Genomic DNA, 15,230 nt, shown 5'->3' on the forward strand with positions numbered 1-15,230 from the left:
GGCTACATACCTGCAGTGTACTGCTGTGGGACAAATGTTCTCAGCCTGTGTGAGCAGCTACTGAAGCCATTATCTTTATTATTATTAGCTAATGGTTTCAGGCCACACTTGTTGGGGTGAAGGCAGGATGCACACACACTGTCATGTACTGAAGGAGTGAGCTGATTCCTGGTGGACGCTGCTCCTACGTACCTGGCTTGTTTTCCATATGTTCTGGAAACATTTTTTTGTCGATTGTACAATATCAGCTTTGGGGGCGAAGGGGAGAGAGTTAGGGGAGGGGGTGTTTTATGTGTTTTTGTAGCCCCCAAAGGTATACGTGAAAAATGTGTTTGAAAAATGTGTTTGAAAAATGTGTCTATGGATACGGGCAACAACTCATTTGTCAGAGCGCATGAAGTGTAAGCGGGTAAAACTAATAATAACAATATTGTTTTATCCCTATTATGTTTGTATTTTCCTCCAGCTCACATAAATGTTGAATCGCTTGTGTGCAGAGCAAGACAGACCATGGCACCAATGTGCCTGAACTGAGATTTTTATTCTCAATTGTACAACATGAACTTTTCCTCTTTTTTTTTTCTGTTTTATTTTGTATTTTCATAATAGTGTTCACTATATCTCAGTTTCCATACCTCAAGCAGTTGCTTCAAAAACCTAGCAAACACAGACACATGACTGTGGGAGCTACTGTTTCACAGCCATGATTTCAGCTTTGCAAAACTGTTTTGGTCTCATCACAATGCTTTTGCTTTCTGCAGGGCAACCCAATGTGGGCAAGTCTTCGCTCTTGAATGCCTTAGTTGGGCGAAAAGTGGTCAGCGTATCACGCACTCCCGGCCACACCAAGCACTTCCAGACCATTTTCCTCACTGAAAATGTGCGCCTGTGCGACTGTCCCGGTCTGGTCTTCCCTAGCCTGCAACCCAAGGCTCTGCAGGCAAGACCACTTTTGGCATGCTATCACCATTGCTCGCGTGCCGGTCAGGTCTATACAGGACGCATTAGAACGCACTTATGTGCCATCATTGGCCTGATTGCACCCAATGCAAGGCAAAGGCCTCTCCCATAACCCTCCTGTTAAGGTATGTGGGAAAGGCCTTAATTATGCAGCCTGTACGTCCTTATGCACTTATATGGTATATGGAGACTATTTCTTGCCTTTGACTACAGCAGAATAGGGTCATTGTTATCCGGACTTTTTGACTTCTCTTACTATACTGTTAGAATCAGGTAGCTGGAGTTCTGGAAGTTTTGTGTGCTGTGGTTCAGCTGAAACTTGTTTACACACTTTCGCATGTGTTCTGTCACTTGGTCTATTGCTGCAAACTGCTCTTTTTATGTACCTTTGCACTGCTCAAAACACTTCTGTGATTTTTATTGCAGAAGTGAAAGTGCCATGTGGCCTTTGGTGAAAACTAACGAATTATGCTGCCAACTTCGTGCCATAATTTGCTGGAAATGTGGTGCCCACAAGAAGGCAATGACAAGCAGCTGTTCTGTTTATTGGTGGCTGGGAATGTGGGTTTTTAAGTGGAATAGCTACCTTTTAGTTAATCATCATATCAAACAGCAGGCTCATTCAACCTTTAATTTTATCATTCAGGTACCACAGCCAAACATGGTTCGAAGCCCAAGCTACTGCAAATTATGCCCCTTTGCAAAATATTGAGCTTATGATGCTCACCTATGCTTTAGTCAGGTGAATCATTTGCACCAGCAAAGCAACAGTTTGTTTGTTTGTTTGTGTGTGTGTGTGTGTGTGTGTGTGTGTGTGTGTGTGTGTGTGTGTGTGTGTGTGTGTGTGTGTGTGTGTGTGTGTGTGTGTGTGTGTGTGTGTGTGTGTGTGTGTGTGTGTGTGTGTGTGTGTGTGTGTGTGTGTGTGTGTGTGTGTGTGTGTGTGTGTGTGTGTGTGTGTGTGTGTGTGTGTGTGTGTGTGTGTGTGTGTGTGTGTGTGTGTGTGTGTGTGTGTGTGTGTGTGTGTGTGTGTGTGTGTGTGTGTGTGTGTGTGTGTGTGTGTGTGTGTGTGTGTGTGTGTGTGTGTGTGTGTGTGTGTGTGTGTGTGTGTGTGTGTGTGTGTGTGTGTGTGTGTGTGTGTGTGTGTGTGTGTGTGTGTGTGTGTGTGTGTGTGTGTGTGTGTGTGTGTGTGTTAATCAAAATGAGCGCAGTGTGTTTAGGGGAATTTTCAAAATTTAAAAGAACATAAAATTACTCATTAGCATCCACCAAAGCTCTATTGCTGTTATCTGAATGCCAATTAATTTTAATTTGTTATTTCTAGCATCTCTTGAGTGCATGGAGCATGAAGTAATCAAGGCACACGAAACCAAAGTTGTGCACATATTGCAGCACTGCTTGTCATTATTTTAAGGTAGGCATCCATGGTGGTTCATTAGGATTTTTGTAGAAAGGATGTGAGACCCATTTTGACACTGCACAGTATACAGTATAGGCCAGCCAGAAACTCCTTGTGAGCCATATGTTGGCACGAGAAAATATTCAAATGCAGGTCAACGTTTAGTTGTATCAGAACAGACTGAAATTTGAGAGCAGGTAACGTTCGTTTTGGTGGGCACTGAGTGCAATAAGAGCCTTGAAAAGTACAGGCAGCCCTGTGAAGCCTTGCATAGAGAAAGGAAAACAAAGTGAAGGAAGTCGACAGTAGATTAGGTGACCAGTGTTGCAGTTTGGAGCAATGCGGGAGCTGGTCTGCTAGGTAGTAGTAGCCCACAGCAACAAGCAAACACTCTTTTATCACAGTTACATCACAAGATTTAAGTAATGTGGGTGAGGTGATTCATCATGTTTTATTCTGGTTAGTTGCTAAATGTTCACTTGTTCGGCCAGTTTTCTGCTTGTGCATTTATATATATATATATATGCATGCGAACATTTATGGGCAGAAGTAGCTTTTCGTTTATTGAAATTAAGCCAGCAGTGTAACCATGTCACATTTATTTCTGGTCAAGCATTGCCTTATCTAAGTGGCCCACGGAAACAATGGAACGTGTTTTGCTAAATGCTCCAGTAATCCATCCAGACATTGATGTAGACACAGCTCTCTTCCTGTGCCTCTAGGGTTTACAGATAGCAAAGCTAATACAGTCAATCCTCGATGTAATGAAGTTGGATATTGACAGAAAATTTGTTCCTTATATCCGATATTCTCCTTAAAAGTGCGACACAAATTCCTGTATACAGGTCTGCTCATAAACCCAGATTGATGGCTGAAAAAAACGAGAAAATATGAGGTCAGGATAAAAAATCGGGGAAATGTAAATTTTCGTAGAATTTGTATGTAAATACAAATGGAGAACGCTAAAATGTGACAGGAACTCATCAATGTAACAGGTTGGTTGAAGAAAAATAACGAAAAATACCAAGCATGTTGGTAGCCGCCGGCACCCCGTTAAAACGGGAATGCTTTTATCATCCATCCATTCGTCCATGCATCCGCGTCACTTTACTGGAATTACAGCTGATATCCGTCGCCATTATTTTGCTTATTTAATGATCCGAGTTATGCTATTAGCCATTTCGCTGTCACAAACGTACCGGTACGTTTTCGTGCTCCCCCCCCCCCCCACACACACACACACACACTGTCACCGACGTACCGGTACGTTCTCTATCATGCATTCAAAACTTCGCGCCTGACCGCGAAGCTGGCGCCCTTGGACAGGTTGCGCCATCTGTCAAACCTTTCTACAAATTCATATTTTCGCTCCGCGTTGTGTTCACACGTATATACTGATGAGTATGGAGCGACCATGCCCACCCCCGCCACCTTCTTTGCTGGAGGACGCGGTCGCTCTGCTTGCGCTACTCTATCATGCTAAGAGATCATGCGGCACGCGTGTTTCGTGGCGCGTGCGTACGGTTACGGGTTCAAGGATTGTTCTGCTATCTGCCGCAGGTTTGCAGGTTTTTATTTTTATTCTGTTGGCGTGTCTGCTATGACACGTCACGTTCAGGAGCTCGTGCCGTTGCCTCTCCAATAGGTCGACACAACTGATCGCTGCTTTCGCTCTCTCTTGCCGCACCCTTGCTTGCGGCTAGCCGCAGCAAAGGAGGTTGTTTTAGCCTCTTTCCACCTCCCTCTGTGATCTTGAATTCACAACGTGCCATTTATCTCAGTTGTGTGGGCCACCGAAAGTGCACCGTCCATGCGCGTTGTTACTTTCGGATGGCTGACCGCGTGGGACCTTCGACTGCGGACTGGAGCGATGGCTCTTTTGATTATAAATACGAGTCGAACTTGGATTCGATCTCTCAAGAAGAATTGAGCAGTTTTTTTCTTACATTAGCCTCGTTTATCTAATTTATGATCAGGCTGATAATGATGACGGTGTTAACACCTATAGAACATTGAAATATGCATATTGCGTTGACTGTGTTATTTGTATAGCAATCAGTCAAACATTAATCGCCATGCTCATTCTCTGAAACCAAGCCGACACTGGGGGTGCGTCATGACCAGAAACACCCGACAGCTAAAGGGTTAAAGGTCACTAGTGTTAGCGTTTGGAATGAACGTCCTGGATCTTAGCATTTTGTGCTAAAGTGGAGCAGCACACGGTTGTCGGCCTGCTTCGGATTACCTGTGCCGAGCATTAAAGATCACCATTTTTCTGTGTGGGCATGCTGTTTAACACCGTACATGGTGCTCAGGAGTTATGCAACTTTATGTACATTCTTTTCTTTGCATCAGTTTGTAGAAGAAAAAAAAAGAATTAGGGATACTGAGGTTAAAAGGGCTGGGTACAGAAGTGTTAATGATATCGGGAAACGGTCCAGAATTTTCTAATTTCTCAGTATTTGTCATGATGAATTCCTTACAGTCAATTAAAGTGAAGGTTATTTTTGCATATGGTATATTTGGCATGTGTTTAAAGCTGCAAAAGTATAAAGTGGAGCTGTGGTGAAATTGTGCAGTACATCTTTTGTCTGTTTTTGTTTGTGCTGGTCTGTCTGAGAGAAAGGTGTCAGATTTCTCGGATTCATCATGCATGTGTCAAATTTGTCAATGATAAAAGCTTGTATAAATCCTTGTTTTGCACAGGTGTTGACCGGGTGCTTTCCCATAGCTCAATTGAGGGAACCCTACTCAGCCATTCAGTTTTTAGCGGAACGAATAGACATACCTTCTATCCTGAAACTAAAACCTCCTGAGGGTGCCGGTGACAGTCACAAGCCTTGGTCAGCTTTTGACCTTTGTGAAGGTAGGTTCAAATTTCGGGAATGATGACAAAGCCACCTTCAAAGCTACTTTGCTGTGAATAGCCATGTTTTGAAAATGGAAATGAAGCGCAACTTCATTTTTGTTCTGTCATATCAGGTTGTAGCATGCATATTTGGAATGGATGTTTTATCATTTTACTCCCTTTTAGACATGTTGCTCCCAGTTTGAGTAGAGCTATAAGAGTATTTGCTAGCAGATCAAGTTTTTGGGTCTCGTGAGAGTGCAGACAAGGTTCAACAAACTGAAAGTCAGCATGAAGGAAACGAGTTATTACCTTATTCGAAGGGTAGCTATATCAAGACAGTGTTGTTGCAAGTACTCTGTAAAAGACTGTAATTACAACAATTGTACTTTGCGTAGAAGAAAAAAAAAAAAAAGAAAAGTTCTGAGGTAATTCTTGTCTGGTCGTGGTAATGTGCAGCTGGTTAATTATAGCACTGTTTATAGAGGCACCTGCATTTTAAACCCTGTGCTGACTTTTGATTCCCATTTTGTCTTCAGCCTGGGCCTTGGATCGAGGGTATCTGACCGCAAAGGCAGGCCGCCCCGACGCCTACCGTGCAGCCAACAGCCTGCTGCGCATGGCACTTGATGGACGGACACTGTGCCTTGCATTCCGCCCGCAGGGTTATTTGCAAAGCAAAGGTAATGTTCCTTTCCTTGCCAGAATGGGTACGATTGCAAGAAACCGAGAGAGACAATTTTGCCTCTGAGCGCAAAAATTTGTGCGGCTTGTTATGCCAAAAAGTGAAAAACTAAAGTGATGTTATGTGGCACGTTATGCAAACAAAATTTGCCTATCTGTGGCCCACTTGCATGCTGTGACAAACAAGACCTCATTTCTTACTGCTGTGCTTCTGAAGCAAAACTACGGCATAATGTGCACACATGCTCAGAGTGATAATTTGCTGGGAAAATTCTGCCGTACCATGTCATTTGTGCCTTTGCCGTTCCCATTATGATACGCATGCACCAGCTTCTGAATAAATATTAAAGTACTTCAAAGATGTCTGGGATGTTATTGAAAATTTTTTGTAAGAGGTCAGAAATATAGATTGTGGTTTATCCCAAAGCAACTCAGTCTATGAGGGATGTCATAGCAAAGTGCCCCAGATAATGTCAACCACCTGGGGCTCTTTAATGTGCACTGACATCATGATTGAGCTCAAGTCCCAAGGATCACTAGTCGAGCTTTAAAGGGCCACCGTAGCGTGGCTGGCGAAGAACATTACATTAGAAATAGTGAACATATGAATGGAAGAGCATATTTACATTAGCAGTAATAGCAGCATCGTGATCACCCAGTCAAATGTATTAAAGAGTGGCGCGCCTTGGCGCTGCAACTGTGGTACAGTGGTTAGGGCGTTCGATTGCTGAACCCAAGGTCGCAGTATCGCATCCCGCCCATGGCGGCCACTTTTCGATCAAGACGAAAAGCTAGACGCCCGTATACTGGCAGCCTCAGTGCATGCTGAAGAGCCCGAGGCGGTCAAAATTTCCCTTACCCTTCATTACACCGTCTCTCATAGCCTGAGTCGCATTGGGAAGTTAAACCCCATAAGCCACAAACCAAACCAAATGCCGCCCGCACCTTGGTATTTGATGTAGTGCAGATTTTCTGAACTTGTGTTCAGGAAGTTATAGAATCAGAATTTTAATGAGTATATAAAGTTTTAATTTTTTTATTATGGGTAGCTTGTTCAAAAGGGTACCCTGGCCCCAACAAGAGGGTGCCATAGCCAAGCACGGTAAAAGGGATCTCGTCACCCTCTTGCTCGTGTCAAAGCCCAGCATTTAGCTTTCATTCAAATTTCATATTTTTAATCCAATTCACAACACTACATTTATGTTGCAATTAGATGCCATTCATTGATCCCAGCCATTTAGACTGGATTTGTAACATCGGTTTTTATGCACAGGAAGGTATGGATTCCATCCTCTGTAACCTAAATATATCGAAGAGTTAAACGATCATCGTTTTGGTGCTCTTTGGCTTTAGTCGCCTTTGCACCGTTAAAACTCCTTAATAATGTTCTGAAAGTGATAGCTGTAAAACATGCCCTTATTTATAAATTTGATTTGGCAATACCCCACTATATATAAAGGCATCAGCCACTGAACATTCTGCTCTAATTGCAAATTCTGTCCAAATTGAACTGTGCTATTGTTCACAACGAAGTGACATCAGATATGGTCGTCCTGGCGGATGGAGCCTAAAAGGCAAGTTATTAACGAAAATTAGGGGTGTGTGAATACAGTGAAACCTCATTATAACGAACAGTTAAAAAATTGTAAAATAGTTCGCTATATCCATAATTCGTCATATAAAATTTCCCAGAAAATACACGCAAGAGCAGCAAAATTCAATCAGAGAAGGCACAGCAACTCGGAAGGTGCTTACTCGGGTCACGTCCACTTATTTACGTGCCAAGAACTGTGTTATCGCGGCCTGCTTTTTTGTGTTGATCGCGTTCCGTGTCATGCCCAGTTCCACAGTTTGCAAACACTCAACAAGGACAAACCCACTGCCCTCAATAGCACTGCAGTGGCGGCGCAGTAAATCCAATGCAGCAAGCACTTCTTGTGAAGTCTGAATGTTCTCATCGTCTGCAGGGTCAGCCTGAGCTTCGTCTGCGGGATGTTCACAAACTTCCGCAGCGATTTCGGCGTCCGTCAGTACAACCGTGGTCGCTGCGATGTCGTCGCTGCCTACAAAGCCTTTTAGTCATTGTTGCGGGCATGACACCAACAAAACGCAAAAAATCGTTCCAGGCCTCATTGAGCTCGCAGAGCTCTGCTTCTGCTTTGTCGGGGTCGTCCCCATCGTCACTTGATGCACAGGCCTCTGCTGGAACAAAACCTGCGTGTCGAAAGCAGTTGGCAATTGTTTCGTCTTTCATGCTGTCCCGTGCCGTTTTAATGCTCCCAGCAAGTTGATCTTCAAGTCCTGCTTCATACGAAGCTTCACGAGAAAAGTGTCAATCAGTCTCCCCTTGTAAACTGCCTTAAAGGCCCTGATTTTATCTCGAGCTTGGTCTTTAACGTCGGTGCTGCTCTTTTTTTCACGTTCACCGCCATCACAGCACTACGCACACCCGCACTCGACACAACGACCGACACAGCCTGCACCGAACGCTACGACGACCACGCCGCAACGCCGCTGCTACACCGCTAACACTAAAATGCAAAAGACACAAAAAGGCAATAGCAGCATTCAGTCGCGCCGCTGCTGAAGCGGCGCTGTCAGCGATTGTGAGGTGCGAACAGTTTCTTTGACTGTCTACTCTCAATGCCGACGTGGCATCTGTGGCGCTGTCAGCGCCTGCGAGGTAGTCCTTAACGTTTGCTGCGCCGCACAACACACTTGTAGTGCAACGAAGCCTGCCTCCTGCTGTTAAAGTGAGGTAGTGCTTGGCATCGCGAAGTTCGTTATATCCATTTCATGTCGAACCGCGTTCACTATGAGAAGTTAAAAATACATGTGTTTGACAAAAATATTTCAGAAGAGTTCGATATATTCAATAATTCGTTTTGTTATATGTGTGTTCGTTATAACGAGGTTCGACTGTATATAAATTTTCCAGTACATGCCCAGTGCCATTTGAACCCACCTTGAGTAGAGCAAACCATCCTGTGCCAGGCTATCCTTGCACCAGGCAAAATGAGTGACACATAAATTAACACATGGTTGGGAAATAATAATAATGCGAAAGGTAGGAAAAAGTCAATAATTCAGATTTCAAAAAGTGATCAAAAGAAATGCTTGAGTTACCAGAAGGAGCTATTAAATGCCCCCTCCAATGACGCTCCATTTAGGATTTTTTTATTATTATTATTTTATTTTTTTTTTTTAGAGAGAGAGTTTGAGATGTAATGTTTTGCAAGAAGGAGATTTTTACCTGGTTTCAGGGAACTTTAAGAACTGAAAATTTCTTGCCTTTTTTTTCCAAATTGGCTGTTTTCAAACTGCTGCAGGGGAAAGGGGTCAGAAATGGGGATTTTTGAGCCTAAATTAAGGGAGATTTCATTTACGACACATGTCATCACTACCCAATTCATTCGCAGGAAAAAAATAAAAGTTGCCCAAAATTTAAAAATGCCGTAAAGCCCTGTGAAAAGGCTCCATCACACAAACAGCTCATGGTGAGTGCGGAGTTCCAGTATGCTGGAAGGACAACGCGGACGTGAGAAGGGCAGGTTCTAAAAAGGAAAAGCAATGACCAGTGATGCACCAGTCGGTTTTTGAAATGGCGTGCAGCTGGCAGCCAAGGCCGGAAGCCAATACTGGTCATCCAGGCTGTTTTTAGGCCTAGAAAGAGGGGCCCTTTTATCATCATCAAGCCTTCCGTTGCACACATTTCAAATCTGCATGGGCTACAGTGCACCATCCAGTAGGAATCGTTTACCCTGCCGGTGATACCTCGACTTGCCCCCCCCTCCCCAGGATCCCAAGCGAAATTCTGCAAGTGGCCTCTCCCGCACATCTTAGTTCATTGAAACGAGGTGACGGAGTTAATTTCTAAAAAATCTGTGAAGGCAACAGTACGAGTGCCATGGATTTGGGTGTAAAGTGTGAAACACAACATGGAAACAAAATATATTATATTGCCACCTGGTGTTCCTGGTGTTTTCAGGTGGCGCCTGAAATAAAAGGACGTTGAAGTGGATTCGCGCACTGTCAGCGGAATGCTTCTTGCTCATAAAGCCTCACCTGACGTTTTCGTGAAGTCTATACAATATATATGTGTGCGTGTGTAGAAATATGCTGACCTTGCATATTGAAAAAAGCCAATCAAAGCATGTTGCAAACCTATGGGTTTATCTTAGTATTTACACGAAAAAATATGTTGAAAGTGAATTTTGGATTAGCTGAATGGTGATCATGGAATCTTTTCATGGCTCTTTATTGCAGTACTGAGCACGGTACAGTGCTGCTTTCAAAACGTTTGACTGTTGCACATGTAGTCCCCACGTGCCTTGTACCTCCAGTGTCCGTTTCTCTCCTCCACAAGCTAAAGGTCTACCCGAGCTTTCTTATCATGTGTATGTGTATTGGAGTTGTCAATGTGACTGCTGTAGTCAGCATCCTAGTTGGTGAATCACTCAAAAACTGGCGCAAGCAAATCCAGTTCCAATCTGTTCCCACCTGTGTCTTTCTTTGTATCCTTAAAGAATTACAGTGCTTGAGCTCATGAAGGTATCTGCATTGGTGTGTTAATGGGTGTGCAGTGTAACAACCATAAAGTTCCTTCGCCATTTCTGTCTCACCTCTATCTTTGCAAGCAGCAGCACCATCAGGTCATCTCATGCAGAGCTGCCGACGCGACTCTGTTAAGAGCCCCAGCAAGCCTGTATTTGAGTAAATAAGGAGAACAGTACTCCATAGAAAGGTGGTCCTGCATGTAACAGTGATCGAGTGTTTGTCATTTTTCTGCCTACAGGCTGTGACAAAGACAATGCTCTGCTCGCCCACCTTGCGAGAATTCGTGGCGAGCCTCCCGTCAAGAGTGCATCCTCGGACAGTGAGCAAGAAGAGAGCGGCGATGACGACAGTGAAGATGAAGAAGATGAGGAGGATGAGGAAGACCAATTCCAGAGCAACAAGTTTGCAGCCTTGGCCAATGCAGCAGTGTAGGCACTGTAATCCGTCCTGAACAAATAATAAGCTGCTACGAAATTGCGCAATTACATTCCGGATTCTTCTTTTTCTTTGGGGGTTGCTTTGAAGCCCTACTTTGTGGTTACATTTGTCAGGTCTTTGTATTATGAACTTGAAGTGCTATGAAGTGCCATACACAGGTAGTGCTAAACAGCTAGCTAATAAATCGAGAGAAAGGAACTAGCCACTGCTGGTTTTAACCCTATAATTCCCAGACATTGAAAATTTAGGAAAAAGTAAAGTACATGCAGGGTTTCATCACTAATGGTCCCTCCATTGCAGAAATGTAAAAACTCTGGTTAAAAAAAAAAAAAAAATTATCAAAGGAGAGTAGACACCTAATTTTTGTAATGTCCTAACATTTGAATAATAGATCTCTGTACTAGGAACTAGTGGTTTTCAAGAGGTTATTGGTTGATTTGAGAGCATGCTAGAGCAATGTTGTTTAAGCAGCATATCATAATGAAGGGCTCCAGATTAATTTAGACCAGCTGAAGTTCATAACATGCACCGAGATCACGCAGCACACCAGCATCTTTTGCACTTTATCTCCGTGGGAATGCAGCTGTTGTGGCAATGATCATGCTTATAGCTCTGGGCTCAACATCCAAGTGCCATAGCCTGTAAATCACTGGAGAAGGATTTTTTCTTTTTTTAATCCCACAGCACTTCAGTACCCAACGATGCCAAGCCCTTGTACATCCTAGTCTGTGAAGGTACAAAAAAGGCACCCCTCCTTTTCTGTTGATTTACTAGTTACCACACTATCTTATATAGAGTCAAAGGAAACCAAATGGGCTGAGAGGGGGCCTCGGTCTACTAGCCAACACTTCAACAAATGGACTTTTGTCAGGCAAAGACAAGTCCACTTGTCAAAACGTTAGCTAGCAGACTGAGACCCCCCCTCAACAACCCTTGTCCGGTTCTCTTTGACTTTGCGTACCCATCTTCTAGACCTCATTCTAACCTGTATCTTGTAGAGTATCGCAAAATGGCCGAACTTGTGAAGTTAAATGAGAGAAAAGCACACAGGGAAAAAAAAAAAACAAGGAATGAAAATATATATACACTACCAGTGCCAAGGCACTGTTTGCTAATAAGGTTTGGATTATAAACATAAACTATGAATGGGCTGGAAGGGCATACAGAAGAGAAGGGTGGCAGTGTCTTCTTTAAGTTATATGAACGATTTTCTCGAGAACAGTCGAAAAGGACCAGTCAACATTTTATATAATATTTCATGTGCTTGAACAGCATATCTCAGTAATGTTTGTTGTAACTGGAAACGTGTAAATACTGGAACGTGCATAATTGAAGTGCAGTGTGTAAAATTCTAGTTTCACTGTCCACAGAAAGGTGAGCTTCAACAGAATAATCTGACGTTAGCAGCATCATGATTTTAGGCTGAAGTTGGTATAGAGAAGAAAGCATGAAATGTTTGCCTGTTCGTCCACTGGCAGCGAGACTAAGTATATTAGGTTGACTAAAGTTTTGCCAAAGATGAACTTCAAAGTTTCTTTCTTTAAGGCAACTCGCACAGCAAATGAATAGCACCTCAATATTCAACAGTGATGGCTACATAGTGCCTTTTTTCAGTCATATGTTGGTATTGCACTGGAGCCAATGAAGTGCCGTTTATGCACTTAGTAGAGGCGCACATTTAAAGCCTTATTAGCCATGTTTTGTATCATTGGAAAGCAAGAGCATATTGTTTGTACTACACTCTTCACATATTCCTGATGCCGGGTTGTATTTGTTACTTTAGGATAGATAGTTTATTTTTGACAAGACAATTTTGCTGCATCATGTGTACTACTTTAAAGAAATGGAATGGGACTTTGCGGCCACTTCAACAAAAGAAATTGGATAAAATCCTGCACTTCTAGACTCTCCAGAATTGGAATTACTGGCTCCACTAGGCCTTCCAACCCTCTGCTGCCTCCATAGGGCAGGAGTGCGTTTGCACACATTCGCAACTGCTTTTGTCATTCAGAAAGTAACCTGAAATCTGTGTACAGCAACATGCTTTGAAGCATCAACTTCTGTGCACACTGTGCCAAGGCAGTAATGCACATGCTTCCAGCAATCTTCTCAAATGGCAGTGCAAGGCAAGGTTGAATTCTAGCATCTCCAACAAGCTAATGTATATATTGGGAAAGCATCTAACATGTTCATGTAATTTCCGGTCCCCATGCAGCCTATTAAGACTAGCAGCCCTGCCATTGCTTTTGCATAATTACACAGCCAGTGGTGATTGCATTGTGAATGTCTCGAAAGCCACATTGATAAAGAGGGCTAATTTCGGCTGGTTGGTTCATAATGATGGAAATGACTGGACAGCACCAGCAGATGGGACGGGAGAGAGGCGGATACATGTGCTAGTGTCGTGTACCACAGCAGGTGTCTGTCTTCTCCTTCCCTGTCTCGTCTGTTGGCACCATTTAATTGTTTCTGTCAGCCACACTGATGACTTTTTCTTAAAAGCGGACACTTGGCTCTTCGTGGTCCTTACTCCGGTGTCCCTTGGCAACAGACAAATGACTATCAAATACCAGACTGTGCTCACTAAGGTTTTCAACTTGTGAGCTCAATTTCAGTACTCCACTGGGCCTAGAAGATGGCTGCAGAAGCCACTCGGGTCCTCTGCATATAAGAGTCTCTATGCACCGGCAAGGGCGGTATGGCGATTGCAGCTACCTATGCAATAGAAATCTTTTATGTCGTGACCAAAACTGACCTCCACGTCACTTCATAGCCTGAACAAGCAATGGCATGGACAGTCCCAAGTGACAAATGTACACAATACATGAAATAATCCAGTCTGCTTTTCAGTTGTGTATCCTGGCTCTTATGCCTAGAAAGCTGCCAAGGTTTCTAAACGTGAAAACGATACTTCTGCCCTCCTACACTAATTTTCAGATTCAGGGATGTTGGTAATGCCTTAACTGGGAACTTTTGACACCTCTTCTGTACATGCAAAAACACAATCATTCAGACTCTTGGCACACATACATGGGTAATCTTGATGCTGCCCCACACAACACTGTTGCCCACCTACTGAAACACACACCTGCACATTCAACAAACAAATATTTGTTCCGGATACCTGGTCATGGAGTCTTCCTTGGGTATGAGCATGCTCGTGTGGCACAAGAATTACTCCCCTAGACACCTGAGGAACAAGTGCCAAGCTCACACCATGACTGTCCTTTTTTTGCACTGGCCTACTTCACTATTGGCAATGCCATCCTCCTGCTCACTCAATCTGGCTCATCAGGAAGCAACTGCCTTTTTTATATGCTTACAGACGCTTTCTCTAAACCACTATTTTAATCCGTTCATTTAGCCCTCCCCCCCCCCCCCTTCTCTGTCTGCCAAACTTTTCATGGGTATGATAACACCCTCTTGCTTATGACTCATTAGAGCCATGGCATTCTCACTGCTCCACCCATCTCTCAAACTACCACGGTAAGAATGGCTGATCACCTCTGCCCTCACAGACCAGCGATGGATGGTCACCAGAGTATACAGGCTGGCCTCTGCCACTGGAACTCTTTACCAAGGGCTTGACATGGAGAGGGTATCCTCTATACCTTTTGTTCACTCACTCATGAGGGCTTTTTCAGTGCACATTTTACTTCCTACCATCAGAGTGAAGAGTAAGGCGAGAGAGAAGTATGATGGCAAGCTTCAGCACCATAGCCAATCACACTGACATTTTCAGTATCCACATCTATGGCACTAACTTCCACGAGCTCACTGGTAGTGCAGACCATTTGTACAAGGATAACAATGAAATAGTACCCCCATCAAGAGAAGCACTGATGGAGGAGCATCATTATTGCTCAGCACTGCTGAGAGTTCCATACAAGGAACATCATAGAGCTCGCTTAATGACTCCAGTACAGCCAAAGGAGAAGGTGTTTCAATTCAAAACATGTAGCAATATTACTGGGTTCCATCAAGGATGATTATTTGAGCATTTCTACTGCGCCGAATTATGACTGAAGGACCACGACACAGGGGCAAGGCTCGACTGAATGTTGCACGACACATCCGAGGACAGCTGCAGTTTTCTTTTCACGCCAAATATCGCAAACGGTCCTAGACCACACTGACCACAAACCTGAATTAACCTAATAACTCTACAAGACTCGCACCTTGTCATATGCAGCATGCATTTATCTACGACTGCTGTTGGATTAAATCACGAGCTGCTGAAGCTCTGCATGTTTTATAACCAGTTGTGGCTGTGATTTAGTTCCACGCACAAGGCCCTGTGCGCCTTGCTAACAAATCTGTAATGCTCGAAGTAACGTGCCAGAACAA

General features: G+C 43.7%; 1 protein-coding gene across 1 annotated transcript in view; it reads left to right on the top strand.

Moving 5' to 3' along the window:
• The window catches only part of Ns4 (Nucleostemin 4), a 30,973-nt gene extending 20,041 nt beyond the window's left edge, over positions 1 to 10,932 (top strand). Inside the window, exons 9-12 of the mRNA XM_084588537.1 lie at positions 762 to 940; positions 5,063 to 5,222; positions 5,744 to 5,887; positions 10,684 to 10,932. Coding sequence (XP_084444663.1) covers positions 762 to 940; positions 5,063 to 5,222; positions 5,744 to 5,887; positions 10,684 to 10,877 — 677 coding nt within the window. The 3' untranslated portion in view covers positions 10,878 to 10,932. The remainder of the gene's footprint in view (positions 1 to 761; positions 941 to 5,062; positions 5,223 to 5,743; positions 5,888 to 10,683) is intronic.
• The last annotated feature ends 4,298 nt before the right edge of the window (positions 10,933 to 15,230 follow it).

Source organism: Amblyomma maculatum, chromosome 1 (genome assembly GCF_055883805.1).
Source record: "Amblyomma maculatum isolate TAMU_Amacu chromosome 1, ASM5588380v1, whole genome shotgun sequence".
Classification (NCBI taxonomy): Eukaryota; Metazoa; Arthropoda; class Arachnida; order Ixodida; family Ixodidae; genus Amblyomma; species Amblyomma maculatum.